The sequence below is a fragment of the Grammomys surdaster genome, unplaced genomic scaffold (assembly GCF_004785775.1).
Source record: "Grammomys surdaster isolate TR1022 unplaced genomic scaffold, NIH_TR_1.0 313, whole genome shotgun sequence".
NCBI lineage: Eukaryota > Metazoa > Chordata > Mammalia > Rodentia > Muridae > Grammomys > Grammomys surdaster.
Window position 1 is genome coordinate 564,837 of NW_021604732.1, and position 16,101 is coordinate 580,937.

At 40.2% G+C, this 16,101-nt stretch overlaps 1 protein-coding gene across 2 annotated transcripts in view; it reads left to right on the plus strand.

Moving 5' to 3' along the window:
- Window positions 1–16,101, plus strand: part of LOC114629644 — an 84,437-nt gene that overhangs the window by 17,989 nt on the left and 50,347 nt on the right. Inside the window, exon 3 of one of the 2 annotated variants that reach the window (XM_028777717.1) lies at window positions 1,230–2,789. The exons of the other annotated variant lie outside the window; for it this stretch is intronic. Within the exon in view, the coding sequence (XP_028633550.1) occupies window positions 1,230–2,528 (1,299 nt within the window). The 3' untranslated portion in view covers window positions 2,529–2,789. Of the gene's footprint in view, window positions 1–1,229; window positions 2,790–16,101 lie in introns of those variants that run through there. 2 annotated transcript variants of the gene reach the window in all.

The following is a 16,101-nucleotide window of genomic DNA, read 5'->3' on the forward strand; positions in this document are numbered from 1 at the left end:
TATGCAATATATGGATTTCTGTAGGAGACACATCTGAGCTTTATCTTGTTTCAACTGCCTTAAGAACTTATGCCTCTTCAGAGAAAGGCTTTGATTGGACTACTTTCTTAGTCGGGTTTCTTAACTTTTAAAAAAAAGTTGTTTTTTTTTTAAGTGGGTTCTTTAACATCTCTTTACATTTCTTTCTTTCTTACTGGCTTTCCACTGTATCTGTTTAGGATTTTCATTTTTCTGGATTGTTTCCTTGAGGTTTGTGGACTGAACACTAGAAAATAGAGACACACAGGGAATATCTTAAGAAACTGCTTACTATGATGTGATCCCATACCTCCCCTGCTGAGAAATAAGAAATAACATGGATACATATCTCCTTCAAATAAATCTTTCAACATCTAGATATGAAGGTTCAAACAAGCACACCTTGCATGTTATGAATTCGCCCTGATTTCTTTTGTACCCCAGACAGGTTCACTTCCACTTCCATGTCATATCTACAACATAACTTATGTATCTATTCAAAGCCTAAGCTCTGAGAATGAGAAATTGTATTTGTCTTCTGAGACTGGCTTTATTGTTTAATATGACTACCGAAAGTTACATCCAATTTCCTCTGAAGACATAATTTCAATCTTCTTTATGGCTAAAGAGAAGTTGATTACACATATAGAGTAATGTATCCAACCCTCTGGTGGACATATGAAGAATCTTTTCTGATCCTCACCTCATGCCCTTTCTCCCTAAATTCACAGACTACACAGGAGAAACTAGAACAGCTATGCTAAGGGACCAGAGGCCATGAGGCCTAGGAAGCAATGCCCTAAGCACTCAAAAGAGACAGGGAGCCTTTCCATGAGATATGTTGCTTGAGGTTTTGATATCATGATCTAAGCCCTAAGAATTTTATAGCCTAAGGGTATTAATTGTAATAGGAGTAAACAGAATGAAAAGACAACTTAAAATAAGAATAAAAACTAGTGTAGGAAACCACATGGAATAAGTTGGTCATGAATGGGACAACAAAAAAGGAGGTAAAGCACAGAAGGTAAGAACTGAATGAGGGCATGTGACATGCAGAGCAGAAATGTAGCCAGCATCGAGGAGCAGAAAGAAAGGTGTTCTGCTTATAATGGTATCAGCAGCTGAGGTCCCTCTATACCATAAGAACAAACGCCTAACCCTTGCCCTGCTGTACTAATAATTACAGTGTCTCTTATTTCTTCTCCTTTAAGCAACCTCCATGGTATACAGCTACATGCAAGTCTTCCTCTAGCAGCCCTTCTCCTTTAACTGCTCAATGTTTGGCATTCAACATTGAAAATTTTTTTAAGAATTTCAAGTTGGAAAGCAAAATTCTCTCTGAGGAAACCATCAACTTGATTGAATCCCATCTGGAGAATAAGAACCTTCCGGAAGCAATGTGTGAAATTAGTCGGGCTCTGAGAAACATTGACAAAGCCCCACTCAACATTGCTGTGACTGGAGAAACAGGGACAGGGAAATCCAGCTTTATCAATGCCCTGAGGGGAGTGAGGGAAGAAGAAGGAGGTGCAGCCCCCACTGGGGTGGTAGAGACAACCATGGAGAGAACTCCATACCCACACCCAAAGCTTCCCAACATGACAATATGGGACTTGCCTGGCATTGGGACCACTAATTTCCCACCAAAAACCTACCTAACAGAAATGAAGTTTGGTGAGTATGACTTCTTCATTATTATCTCGGCTACACGCTTCAAAGAAATTGATGCAAATCTGGCCAAAGCCATTGAAAAGATGAACACAAAGTTCTACTTTGTCCGAACCAAGGTCGATCAAGATGTCAGTAATGAACAGAGGAGTAAACCTAAGTCTTTCAATAGCGACAGTGTCTTAAAGAAAATTAGAGATGACTGTTCAGAGAAGCTTCAGGAAGCTCTTTCCAGTCAACCTCCTCTCTTCTTAGTCTCTAACTTTGATGTGTCTGACTTTGACTTCCCAACGCTGGAGACCACCCTACTGAGGGAGCTCCCAGCCCACAAGCGCCACATCTTCATGATGTCCTTGCACAGTGTTACTGAGACTGCCATTGACCGGAAGAGGGATTTCCTCAGACAGAAGATCAGGCTGGAGTCCCTGAAGGATGGAATATTTGCCACTATTCCACTTGGGGGTTTCATCAGAAATGAAATACAGAAGTTGGAGGAGACCTTGAATCTCTACAGGTCTTACTTGGGACTGGATGAAGCCTCACTAAAAAATATTGCCAAGGATTTCAAAGTGTCTATGAATGAAATCAAGGCACACCTTAAGTGTCTCCATGTGTTAACAGAGGACAAAGACATGTCCTTCAAAGATAAACTGTTGAAATATATTGAATCTATTTCCTATGTTACTGGGGGACCACTTGCCTCAGGCCTTTACTTTAGAAAGACTTACTACTGGAAAAGTCTCTTTATTGATACTGTGGCAAGTGATGCCAAGTCTCTCCTTAGTAAGGAAGCATTTTTATTAAGGAAGCGAGAATCCTGCATGTCTGACTTCCATGAATAATGGGAAACAGGAATGGAACTGTGAGGTACTAGCCTTTGGACTGACTTCAGGCACTGACTTAAAGCCTGCTTTTAAGCAACAAAAATTTCCTGGGAACGAATGGAGGATTCATGTCTTTCAGAGACAGAATATCAGAGTGGCATGTGGAAAAAGAGTCGCCCACAGAATAAGAATTGTCTTCCATTAACGTATCATTATGAACATATATGGTTGTATATGACTTGCAATATCTTTGTCTAATTAATAGTGCCACACTCTTAAGATGAAGAGGTTAGTAGACTGTGTAACCATTTGTGACTTTCTATGCCTGCCTCAGTTCCAGAATAATGAACATAGAACACAGAAGTTCATTTATTTATGCTTTAATGGCTATACCTTAGCTAAGCTTATTGTATAACTAAGTTAACCTTTTATATTATTCTGTGTCTGAAACGGGGCTGGTTGCCTCTTCTCAGTTTCATACATTCAACTTCCTCCACAACAACTTGTAGGTGAATCTCTTCAGCCTGACTCTTTCCCAGAGTTCCTCTCTCTCCCTCCCTCTCCCTCTCCCTCCCCCTCTCCTTCTCCCTCTCCCTCTCTCTGTCTCTCTGTCTGTCTCTCTCTGTCTGTCTGTCTGTCTGTCTCTGTCTCTGTCTCTGTGTGTGTGTGTGTGTGTGTGTGTGTGTGTGTTATCCCACCTGTTTTCTTGTTTTCTCATGCCTTTGTTGGCCATTCAGCTCTTTGTTGACTGTTGATTCTTTGACATAGTGCAGAAGGGATTATTGCTATAATCCTGTCCTGAATTTCTTTTAGGGTTCAGGAAGTGCAGGTTGTGGATCCCAGCACACATCTTCACTTGAGTTAGTTTCTCCTTAGACATGGTAGCCACACAGCAGATGGAATGATGACCATGGTCCTTGCTCCCTCCAGGAAGAGCTGGGTAATGCATGGATAAGTAGACACATCTGGAGATCAGTGCAGACACAGACATTTTATTCCATATCCTTCAGCAGTCAACAGGATAGGTTGGAAATTGGGTTGTAGGCAACACGGCTTCAAATTAAATTGTCATTTTTTGTGGCATGATAAAGGCTCAACGACGTCTTAAAATCTTGTCTCCTGATGAACACCAAAAGAGTCTTTAGTCTCTCCCTCAACTTCCTTCTCCTCTCTTCCTCTTTCTTCTCTAGATATTTCTCCTGCTTTTCCTCTTCTTCCTCCTCACTCTTCTCCCCTCTTCTGTCTTTACTTCTCTCCCTTCTTCTGTCTTTCATTTGCCCACTCAGTTTTGAGATTGCAAACACAGTATCTACAGGGAAGCCTTGCAGCCTGGAAAACTTTGGAAGAGTTGGTATTTCAGCTTCTGTCCAAACAAAAAAAAAAATCTCTCTTCTCTCTTTCCTAAGGAATGACAGGGGTTTATTGTTGGTGGTGGTGGTGGTGGTGGTGATGGTGGTTTATTTTTATCTTTAAGAACTTCAGTTAGTAAAACAGTTGCATTTCCAGTAGAAGAGGTCGTCTGACATATTCAAAGCCTCGTACTATAGAGAGAGTCTCTTGTGCAATGCATGGAAACATCACATGTCAATAAAATGCTGTTGGCCTATCATCAAAAAGCAAGAAGTAATGAACTGGAGTTTCAGTAGAAAAGAATGAAATTCTGAGAAACAGAGAGCTAATGAGAGATTTTTGTCATAACACTGAGGAAGACAAATGCATGAAACTGGGCATAGGTAACTAGTCACATGGCAGGACCAAGAACAAAATCAGTGGAAAAATTCAATTATGAGCTAGTTGAAAAACAATCCCAAGATTTTGACCTAGGTATTTATTCATCTTTAGTGAGTCTTTGTCATTATTTCTGAAAGTAAAGAGGCCAGGTGGGAAAGCTTACATTTCCACTGGGCCCACTGAATGTCAGGCAAGAACTTACTTGAAAAGCTACCACCTACCCACCATGGTGCAACAAGGCCACCTGCAGGGAAGAAGGGAAGAACTCCAGAGAGGTTGTTTGAAGGTAGCTCTTTTAAGAAGCCCTGGCTGTGTAGAAAAACCAGCTCTTCAACTATAGCCTCAGTGCATAAAGGTGGACTCAGTTTCCTAGCCAAGCAAGAGGCTCCATCCCTGAAAGGGAGAGCAAGGGAGGCCTGTGAGCCAACCCAGCTGGTGGAGCTGCTCTCTCAGGACAAAAGCCTACCTGAGAGGGCTCATGTTAGCCAGACACCTTGTGGCCTGATGACCCAGCACCTGTAGGCCCAGCAACCTTCCAGGGTTGGAGAATGGTCCAGATCCAGTGAGGCAGCTCCCAGTTACATGTAGAAGGCAGAAACACCTCTTCCCTGAGAGAGAAAAGACAGAGGCCAGGCTAGTCATGGTGCAGGAAGAAGAAACCAAACAGATAGAGAGCAGAATTTCTGATAATGTAAAAAAAAAAAAGTTTCAAGTTTCCCCTAATAAATAGAGCAGGAAATGTCTAAGCTTCTATTCCCTGCCATTGGATCCCTTTCTTCCCTCTATCTGGACTGCCTGGTTGGGCTTCAGCAGGAGAGAATGTGCCTAATTCTGTTGAAACTAGATGTTTCAGGGGGGGTGGTGCCCAAGGAGGCCTCCCTTTCTCTGAGGAGAAAGGGAGGGGGCATTGGGAGGAGGGATTTTTAAATGAGAAAAGAAGAGGGAGGGTGTGGGATTAGTGTGTAAAGTGAATAAAAAATGAATACACTACAATGTTTGAAGTTACACTTTAGGGATTAAGAAGGGGAAAGATTGAATGTAAAACATCATAAATAGATGATATAAATAGTTTGAGTTTTATAAAATGAAGTCCTTTAAGACAGAATTAAATAAATTGAAAGGAATAAGCCTTATGCAAATGGAAAAAAATCTAGAAAAAAATAAAGACAGAAAAAGACATTAACTTTAGAAAATATTAAGAGCATTATTAAAAGCAAGTCCCCAGAGGAAAAAAAATTTAGAGAAAATTAAATACAAAATTAAGTTTAGAAATCATTCAGAGAGAAATAAATGAATACACATAGAAGAAAATGTCTCCCAAAAAAGGAAAATGTTTCTAGAGAAAGGAGAGAGAAAACACGAGATGAAGTCTCAAAAAAAAAAAAAAGAAAGAAAGAAAGAGAAAAACACAATAGAATCTCTTTTAAAAGGAGATAGGAAAAAAATTAAGATGACGTCTCCATAGAAATGAAAGACAAGGAAAATTCTCTGAGGGAAAAAGAAAGAAAAATGCGTTAGAGACTCCAAAGAAAGGAACAATAAAGAAAAATAAAATAGGATCTTCAGAAAAAGGAAAGAGAAATACAGAAAAAATGAAGTCTCCAAAGAAAGGGGGAATATTAGAGATATTTTTTAAAAATTGATCATAAAAATGTAATGTTCTACAGAAAAGAACATTTGGTCCCCAAATAGTTTTGCTTTGGATGACAACAAAAAAATATATTCAATAATAATTCCAATTATATATGTGCTCTTTAAGAAACATCAAAATAAAACAGACTTAGATAGTAAAAAATAAAAAAACTAAAATATTACTGTCCATAGAACAGATGTTGGAGGATTCTAAAAATCAAAACAAAGGACCTTGAAAATTTTCAATCAGGTACCAACAATAACAACACAAAAGTAATTCCAGATGAAAAAAAACCACAAATGCTTAAAGATAAGAATGGCAACCAACCAGTAGGGATACAATATTCTGAATTAAGCATCCAAATTCTATGTAATGATGCTACCTCAGAATAATGTCAAACAGTGGCATATGTGTTCCAATTTGTAGAATTTGAAAATCTAGAATATGGACATATGTTGATAGACCATACTATTGATACATAATCAGATTTTCAATGGACTTCTGAAAAAGATGATTCTGAGATCATCAAATTATTAGAGATGACGGCATTCTTGGAGATTCCTTTACAGATTGAAGGTCAAAATGCTTCAGCAAATGTATCCATTAGAATACAACAATTTTTTAGACATTATGACATAGAACATGTTCCAAGCATAAATTGCAATCCTACAAGACAAACAATTATGGTGAGATCTAACAAGACTTTAAAGAAAATGCTCATAGAACAAAAGAGAAATATAAGATCTACCGATTTAGATTGAATAATACTTTATTGACTTTAAATTTTTAAATGTCAATGAGACAGATAACACAGCCACGAAAGTACACTGGATATTGGAGAGGACTTGTAGGCTTAGATTTTTCAAAGCCTATTTTAATAAAGGTCCCTAAGTGCTTCACCCTTCCTTATAGGCCACTGAGCAAAGGTAGGGGAGGAAGATGACTAATATGACAATTGGGTTGTGAACCTGGTTAAAAGTAGTTCTTTGAGGCGATTCCAATCTCCATTGTCAGCAGTTGAGTCCATTAGCAAAACACCAACATGAATCAGCACTGGCAACCTAGTCCATGAATCAGTAGTAGTGGCTTCACCCACAAGAAACCACGAAACTCCCACACCTACATTGTGTCCTGAAGATGAATGTGAGCATGTGGAGAGATGTGCCCTCCCACGCTCCTAAAATACACACCCTGACTCTGTGTAGAAAACACTCAGTGCCCAACATTAGCTCAGAATTTAGTCTGCTTCTGTGTGCTTCAGTACTTCACAGAGGAAAGCTGTTGCTGGCATCTTGCAAAAAGAAGTTGTCAACAGGTGACATGGGCTGTGGAGGGAAGCTAACCATCCCAAGGTGGCAAACATGGTGCTGGCAGGCCTTGCCCTTCTCCTCCATTCCCTCTGCCTTGCTAAAAACAAACAAACAACATTAAAAAACTCCATTAGATTGTATTCCTAGAGCTAGCCACCAAGGTCTATCTGTTTATTTAAGACTTCCTCTTCCTGAGATCACCTACCAATGCCTAGTTATCAAAGACTTGACATCCAACAATCAAAAGCCCATTTTTGCTCCCCTAACTAACATGCCCAAATAAAATTAAACACCTCATCCTTACACAGGGTTTCCCTGTTCGCCTTTATAAACTGCCATTTGCCTATGAGACACATGTGCCTCCTCTCTATGCAGAGGTAGACCTTTTGTCTCCTTCAGGGACAAATAACTTTTACGCTTCTCCTTTATTCCCTTCCCCTCCTCCCTCCATCTAGTCTCCTGTGTCTGTATTTTACTCCCTGTCCTTTGACCTTCTGTGACAAATGAATCTCTTTTGTGCTGAGAACTTGGTCTTGGGAGTCCTGAGCCAACATTGTTCTTAATCTCTGAGGATGGGAGCCCACTGGTCCTAGTTACAGGTAAGAACATTCATTACAAGTACACATCACTGCCCACTGATAACAATATGTTTCTGCCTCCTCAGACTGTGGCATCTTCCTAGTACCCTTGCCCCCTTATTCTGGTTTATTTAGTCCATTGACAGGTTAGAATGGCTGCAGAAGGAGAACCTGTGGGAAAGAGACTGATGTCTCGAGGCTGAGTCTCTGACATTCGGGAGACAAAGTCATCCCTTCCCCCAGCACACACATCCTGTCACATTCTTAGTCTTGTCTAAGCCCTGAACGTAACTCCTCCTTGGTTCCATTGTGAGAGTCACAACACAATTCTAGGAGCTGAAGAACTGGAGTACAGCAGCTGACTTCATCATTCCGGCAGCCCTGACTCGAGTTTCTGTCCTACCATATCTCAAGTTCAGGAACGGAAAGAGGAGAGAAGCCACCTTTGCCTCTGGATAGCAAGTTGAGGCCAGGAAAGAGTGAACAATTCCTCTGTTCAGACAGGGGAACAATGTCTGTGAAAAACCAAATCTGCTCACCTCAGAGCTAAGACACCCCCACTTCTATGAGAGGAACACCAGGGTCCATTCATTAGTTACAAAGCAAATTCTGAGAGACAAACATTCTGCATCAACCAACAGTACAAGACAGCATCCATGGTGCAAATATGTCTGTGGATGTCTTTCCATGTGTATTTCTCTTTGTGTTTGCCCAGGGTTCAGTCTGCATGCATGTGTGCTTGTGTGTAACTGATGACTCAATACTTGTAGTTACACACTAGCCTCTACAGTTAACAGTCAGGTATGAAGACCGTGAGTTCAGCAGGTTCTTAGGCCATGGAAATGCTGTGGTAAGTGACTAAGGATCAAATCCCCTTGTGAGGACAAGAGTGTTGAGCATAGGACTGAAAGGAACACATGGAGAAGATTGTCACGTACTGCAGAACCCAAGAAAGGAAAAGGAGAACCACCTGCTTTGTGCATTATGCAATAGTTAACTTTTTCATGTCTTTCCACAGTGAATCCATCATTAACCAGGAAAACCAAAGGCTTCCTTTAGACAGGATACCTTGGAAGAGTTTCAGCTCTGTAGCTACAAGCAGGCAGTAACTGTGTGAAGGTCTGTGCTTGCAGCCAACCTCATTGTAAACAATAGGTGACTGCAGATTCTTCCCATTGGCCCAGCCACATCTGAAAAAACAGCAAAGTATGAGAAGTGCCACAGAGACCTAAGATCAGCTAAAGTTTGTGAACATTGGGATGTCTTTTGTGTTTGTGTGTGTAGTGTGTGTTGGTGCGGAAAGACATATATTTAAGCTTGGGTCCCTATAGCCTGGAATACATACTGAATATATTGAGTGGTTCTTACTCATTTCAATAAATTGTTAAGGAAAGTTACTGTCAGCCCTTTGACATGAGAAACTGTGAGCACGAGCCAGGGGACAGCCCAGGTCCAGCTCTGGATAGGGATTACTGCCAGATCTTCACAGGACCTACTGAGTGGGAGGAAAGCAAACCAAGCACTGGCCAGGGAGCACTGTCTGCTCCTCCTACCACCAAGCCTCAAGTCAGGAGTGTTCCAGGTTCAGCACATAAATGCAGCTGCCCAATGAAGTAAGAACACTCCAGAACAGGGCATCTGCATGCATGGGTGAGGCTTAGGAACCAATGATCAGAACTGAGAGAAAAGGAAAATGTCAGCTCTGCTGGGGATTTGTGAACTAGAGATGATGAAAGTCTCATGGGAGGCTAGAGGTCTGAAGAAAGAACATCCAAGATAAGCACTCACAGTTCTTAAAGATGGAACAGAAATACCTGAACACACAGACACACAGACACACATACACACACAGACACAGACACAGACACACACACACACACACACACACACACACACACACACACACACACTTCCAGCCTTCACTCTCTTCTCTGATCTCCCTTCCACACACAGTCCAAGGAATCTTAAAGGTTTGCCTCATGTTGGAATCCAGTATCCAACTGTGTTTGTCTTTTAATTCTACCACCCAGAACCGAGCTCAGCAAAGCCTGTCATAAATCATAAATCAACCCTCCCACTTCCCATTTATCCTCCTAACAGTGGGAAGTGGTACAGACCTTTCAAAATCCTGCTTCTGAAAGCCCAGGGAAGCTTGAAGGGAAAAACTGTCACTGCCTTCTAACTAAGATATCACAGTGGAGCATTGTTGAGGGCCATCGGCCACAGTCAACCAGGTTCACCTGAAAGAGAGGCTGGGAAGGGACAGGAGGGCAAGAAGAGATGAAGCCAGGACAAAGGTTTCTGATCGAGGCTCAATGCTTTAATGTTCAGCTTCTAATTTAAAGGGGACAGCCCACCCCCACCCCCAGAGTTCCTTCTTGCTTCAGCTGGCTGGGGGTGAGAGGAATCCACACTTAATTGCAGGCCTGAGATGTCTCAAGCAAGCTCAGCAGGCAGTCTATTCTTCTCAGTTTGTGTACCAGGCTACAGGGCAGCCAAGGAGGCACCAAGGGTGGCAATGCCAAGGCAGGCAATGCCTCCAGAGTCCTATTGTTTGGTCTATTGTGGTAAACAAGGTCTCTCAGGCCCGCTCAAGGCTCGGGGAAGGGCACAGATCCCCCTTTTTAGTTTTATAAGATATGAGCAGTGACAGCAGCTGGATGGGGTACAATATTTCATCCCATCTAGGGTACAGAGTGGCCAGGCGACTGTGCCTGGCTTAGGTTCGCATCTATATTATTCCTATATTACCCGTCTTTGAGGAACATACATAGCATACTGATGTAAGCCTCTGTCTTAGGTTTATAGGAGCTCAAGACACTCTTACCCGTCATTGACTAACCGGTCATCAATGGCACACTCTTTCCCATAAGACCAAAACCACATTCAGACCAAAGGACCTGTGGGCATGCACTAGCTGCAACTCTTCATAGCGATGGATAACTGCCATGATGAAAGCTGAGCTTGCTGAGAGCGATCCTGTGTGAAGACAACCTATCTGCTTGAGACACAAGGTTTAAAAGGTTTAAAGCAACATGATTTATCCAAGCAATGTAGAAAATAAGGTTGGAAGCAGAAATGTTCCAGTGCCTAATCCAACTGCTGGTTGACAGGGATTTAGACACAAAGTCTGGCCACCACGTATAGTGGATGGCTTCAAGTATTGATGGAGTCTACATGCCAGGTTAAATCAGCTGGCAGATAAGGATTTTGAGCCATCATCATCAGAATCACAATTATTAGGCTCGAGATCTGTGTCCACTTGACAGACCAATCTTTCAGGGAGCCATTGGGCTCTGTTCTCTTTTTCTGAAAAAATACATATTGAGCCACGGCCCCAAATTAAAACATGGTCGGGACCACACCAAGTATTAGTTAAGGGGTCTCTCCACATGACCCTGGCAAATGAGCTGGAAGTAACCGGATGCCAGTGGCAATCCGCTACAGACTGACCCTTAGCATCAGTTTGCAGAAAATTTAAAATAAGACAAAAGCAAGGTGTGCTTTTGGTGACCCTGGGGGGTATAATTCCCCCTTTTTAGTTTTTAAAAGCCAATTTTTCAGAGTTCCTTGTAAAACCAGGGAAGAAGCATCAATAGTTGTTCTTCCCACATTCAAGAGAGCTATCAAGATATTATTTTAAAGTTCCATAATCTCTCTTTCACAATTCCTTGTCCTTGAGGATAAGGAATCTCAGTATTAAGAATAATATTAAATTGTCAACAAAACATCTCAAATGTTTGACTGTCAATAGCCAGTTCCATTGTCTATAATCTGATATGGAACACCAAGCATAGAAAAATAATGTAGGCAATAACTAATTATAATTTTTAGTTGCTTTTCTTGTTAAAGCAGTTGCAACTAAAAAGCCTAAAAGGATATCAAGTCACATGTACATATTTTAATTTTCTAAAATAAAAAATGAGTAACATCTATTTGCCATAATTGATCACGTATAAATCCTCAAGGCTTAACACCATTATGAAAATTGAGGACACTGAGAACAAGTTTTTGTTATTTAACTTGTACACTTTCTAGAAATATCAAATTACTGTCTCAAGCTATTATTATTTTGATGATATAAAGAATAAGGTTGTATGACCAATTGTTTCTATAAGGTCTATAATTTGACTGGTATACAAATCTGCTCTGGCATTGTCCTGGGGTCCAGGCAATCCAATGAGCTCTTGAATGTCTTATGAAGTTAAGAAACAGTACATGTTTCTTAAATTAAGCTGTATTTCTATAAATAACTGTAAAATTTGAGAATTAGCAATATCTAAGAAAAGAACAATTTTAAGCAATTATAAACCATGAGCCATATACTGGCTATGAGCATACAAATTGAAAGCTTGATTTTTCTCATTTCAAACATTGGGTACAGCACGTAATTTAATTATGTGTGCTGATGCAGGGGAAAATTCAAGAAAATGAACATGTAATATAATTACATATACTGCCTAACCAATAGATGAGGCATCTGTAAATATAGTGAACATCCTTTCTATGGGCTGCATGCAAATTTATAGGAAATACAAAAGCATGCATAGAGAAAAACTGTTAACAACTTGTCTTATGGATAATGATTATCAAATTTGTCTAAAAACTTTGCCATGTAATAGGCCAAATATCATTATTCTCCAATAACCAATTTAATTTCTATTTGGAATAAAGAATAAACATTTCATCCAAAATACTTTCAGGATTCTATCTTACTATCCTGTGTTAACACTGTAATAGTTTCACAGTAGGATGTTCAAACTTTACTTATAGATGAAGGATGAATCCACATAAATGGTTTCTTTTGCCAAAGGGCTGTTGTGAGCACATGAGTAGCAATAATACAAACAGCCAACAATTTATCATAGTCTATATAATTTCTCTTTTGATAATTAACAGCTTACTCTATACTATCTATCCCTCATCAGTTAACTGTCGAGGGGTATTAGGATTTGTATCCCCCTTGAAAACATCAGAGGTTCAAGTCCTCCTATGGTAAGCTTAAGATGAGGTTTAGCCAATTAATATCTCTTAACAACTTTTGAGAATCATTAAAAGTAAACCATTTTTTGTATGTATGCCTGTAAGCCAGAAGAGGGCACTAGATCCCACTACAAATGGTTGTGAGCCACCATGTGGCTGCTGGGAATTGAACTCTAATATTTTTAGTTGTGAGTCTAGCCTTTAACGGCGAACCATCTCTCTAGCCCCAATTATCCATTCTTATTGGAATTTTCTCTGTCACAATCTGTTTAAGATATAACTGAGTTCCCAAATATTGAAAAGATATTGCCTTTGAATCTTTTCTGGGGCGATAAGCACTCTAAAATTTTAAAGCTCATTGTATTAGAGCAAAGGCATACTGAAAAACTCCTTTAGAGAGATCAGCTAGCAAAATATACAATGAATAATATATACTGAGAGATTTAAATGCTTAACTTCTGTATTAAAGCAACAACAAATTCTTATATAAGACTATTAATCATTCTTTGAGGCAACCTTTTTAATGATATCGCTTCATGGGCTCTCAAAAATCACAAGTAAATTCATTGAATTTAAACCTCATTACCTTTACCAGGATATAAAGGAACAATAAAAACAATCTTTTAAATCTATAATAATTCTATATGTATTTACTAGAATGGTAACCGAAGTAGGCAAGACAGGCTGTAATGCCTCACTAGTTTCATAAATCTTAAATTTGAACTTTGCTTTTGGATTAATTGAATAACCAACTCCTTTTAGCTGAGTGAGAGTATCAGATAAAAGCCAAGCTGAAGGCAATCTTGCCCTCTAATAATTGTTAAATAGCCCCAGTATCTATTAATCCTTCAAAACCTTTTTCCTTCAATTATTAACTTAAGATTAGGTCTCTTGCTATGGATAGGACCTAATACACATCAGAGGAACCAAAGCCATCTTGTCTTCTATCACTCTCAACAAATTTGAAAGGAAGGACCCAAAACAAGTTGAGGAATTCCTTTGCCAGCAGGTAGTTACAATGCCATGGAGGGAAGCAAGCATAATTTTAATTCCTCCAACATAATAACAACTCCTGGCCCATAAGCTGTTGTGAATTTTGGGCCTGAGGCTAACACCTCCCCCACAAGGAACAAGCAAGGCAATCAACAAATTCCGGAAAACACCTTTCTAGGGGCTGGTTGTGAAGACCAAGACAAAAGGAATGTCTCACCCAAGCTTCTGCGGAGCCCAATTTGCATTGTCTTAATTTAAATGTAAATGTTCTTAATCTCAGCCTGTTTTCTGAGGCCTGGCTCAAAGATTAACTTTCTTGCAGGCCAAGACTGTATCACAACTTGTTTTAAATACCTTTATTTAACTCTAACTGCTGTCTCTTCTTTTCTATAAACATGGGCGAATCAAAAAATCTCAAACTCAAGATTAGAACTGCCAACTGTAGCCAATGGAATACTGGCAGAAACTATATTTTTAAGTTTCTTTTGTAACATTAGAGTATAATCATAACTTTGAGAAGCAAAACCGAAAGTAAAAACAATGTAAACAATCTATTTTCTCTAAAATCAACACCAAGTAGATTATCTTTATGTTACAAAGTTTTGCTGCCAATTCTTATATATGAATGCATGAAGCAGCTTTTAATATCTCATTGAAGAGACATTGTTTTAAAATCTTATTTTTTATACATCTGGTTTCTGAATGACTCTAACCCTGAGTTAGTTTTATGCCAACTTTCGGTTACCAAAGTTGTAAATTTCTAATCACACCCAATAATTTATAAGCCAATAACCTATAAACAAGACATGTAGAACATATTTATACTTTTAAAACCAATCAGAAACAACAATGAAGTGGCTATGCATCTTATATATTTAGACCAAACAAAATTTCTTACTCTTTCTAGCTGTAATTTCAAGAGAAAGGCACCTTGTCACAGAGATTTTTCTGAGACAAACAACTCTCAGTTTCTTTATTGAATCCAAAATGCTGCTGGTCCCTTTAAGAGCAGCTTATGCAAACAATCAATTTCTGAAAAGACTTTTCCAGCTCAGCTCAACTCTTAGCTACAGGCAACCTATCCGTGCACATTAAGACTGTCTTTAAAACAAAGTTAAACTAGACCAAGGGTTGGATCAAGCAGTTTTAACCATTTTTGTGTTTTGAACAGGAAACATAGAACAACATTTAGACAATAATAAAACAAAAAGCAAACAATCAACACATGTGGACATTGGCGAACCAAGGACAGACAACAAACAAGGACATCTAGGAGCTAAAGAGAAATTCAGGACGTCTTCCGAATTTTCTTCTGTTCCTAGGAGAGCTCTGAAATAGCCTTTTCATTCCTTTTTGCTGACACAGCTCAGAGAGAGGACAACTGTTTTTCTAAAACCCTTTCTCTCTCTCTCATATTCTAGATGTAACTTTTTATCTCATTCTTTGGAGATGTAGCAGGCAGCTATTTTAACACCTCAGTGCCTTGCTTTCTTAGTTTTCCAATTCCTTCTAACCCTGCTCTTCCCACCTGAAGCAGCTCTTAGACTGCGGGCAATGCCTGTTTAGAATTCTCCTGACCTATAATTCGCTGTCACCTCCTAGGCAAAATCGGCACCAGGTCAATACCTCATTCACCTAGACTGCATCCCCCAAAACACACTTCCTGCAAACACAGCCTTCAAAGACTTACCATAACTAGCGCTAGTATCAAAAATTGTTTGCTGCTTACCAAGTGTGTGGGATACTCTCCTTTCTTGTTCCGTTTTCCGTAGAGCTCTACCCAAGACAGCGTTCCTCAGCTGGTCTCTCGTGTTCAGGCTCCAAGTCAGGAGCCATTCTGTTGAGGGCCATCGGCCACAGTCAACCGGGTTCACCTGAAAGAGAGGCTGGGAAGGGACAGGAGGGCGAGAAGAGATGAAGCCAGGACAAAGGTTTCTGATTGAGGCTCAGTGCTTTAATGTTCAGCTTCTAATTTAAAGGGGACAACCCACCCCCACCCCCAGAGTTCCTTCTTGCTTCAGCCGGCTGGGGGTGAGCTGAATCCATTCTGCTGGAGGTGAGAGGAATCCACACTTAATTGCAGGCCGGAGATGTCTCAAGCAAGCTCAGCAGGCAGTCTATTCTTCTCAGCTTGTGTACCAGGCTACAGGGCAGCCAAGGAGGTGCCAAGGGCGGCAATACCAAGGCAGGCTGTTGGAAGCCGACTCTTAGCCGAAAGTGGCTATCATCTTTACAGCCATCACGAGCCATATACCCTGACAAGAGACTTGTTTTCAACAGCCTGCAATAGCTGAGCACACTCTGATAAACATCTTGTTACACTGTTTAGTGCCTCCAACTACAAGGTGCTCCTGGTATCCATG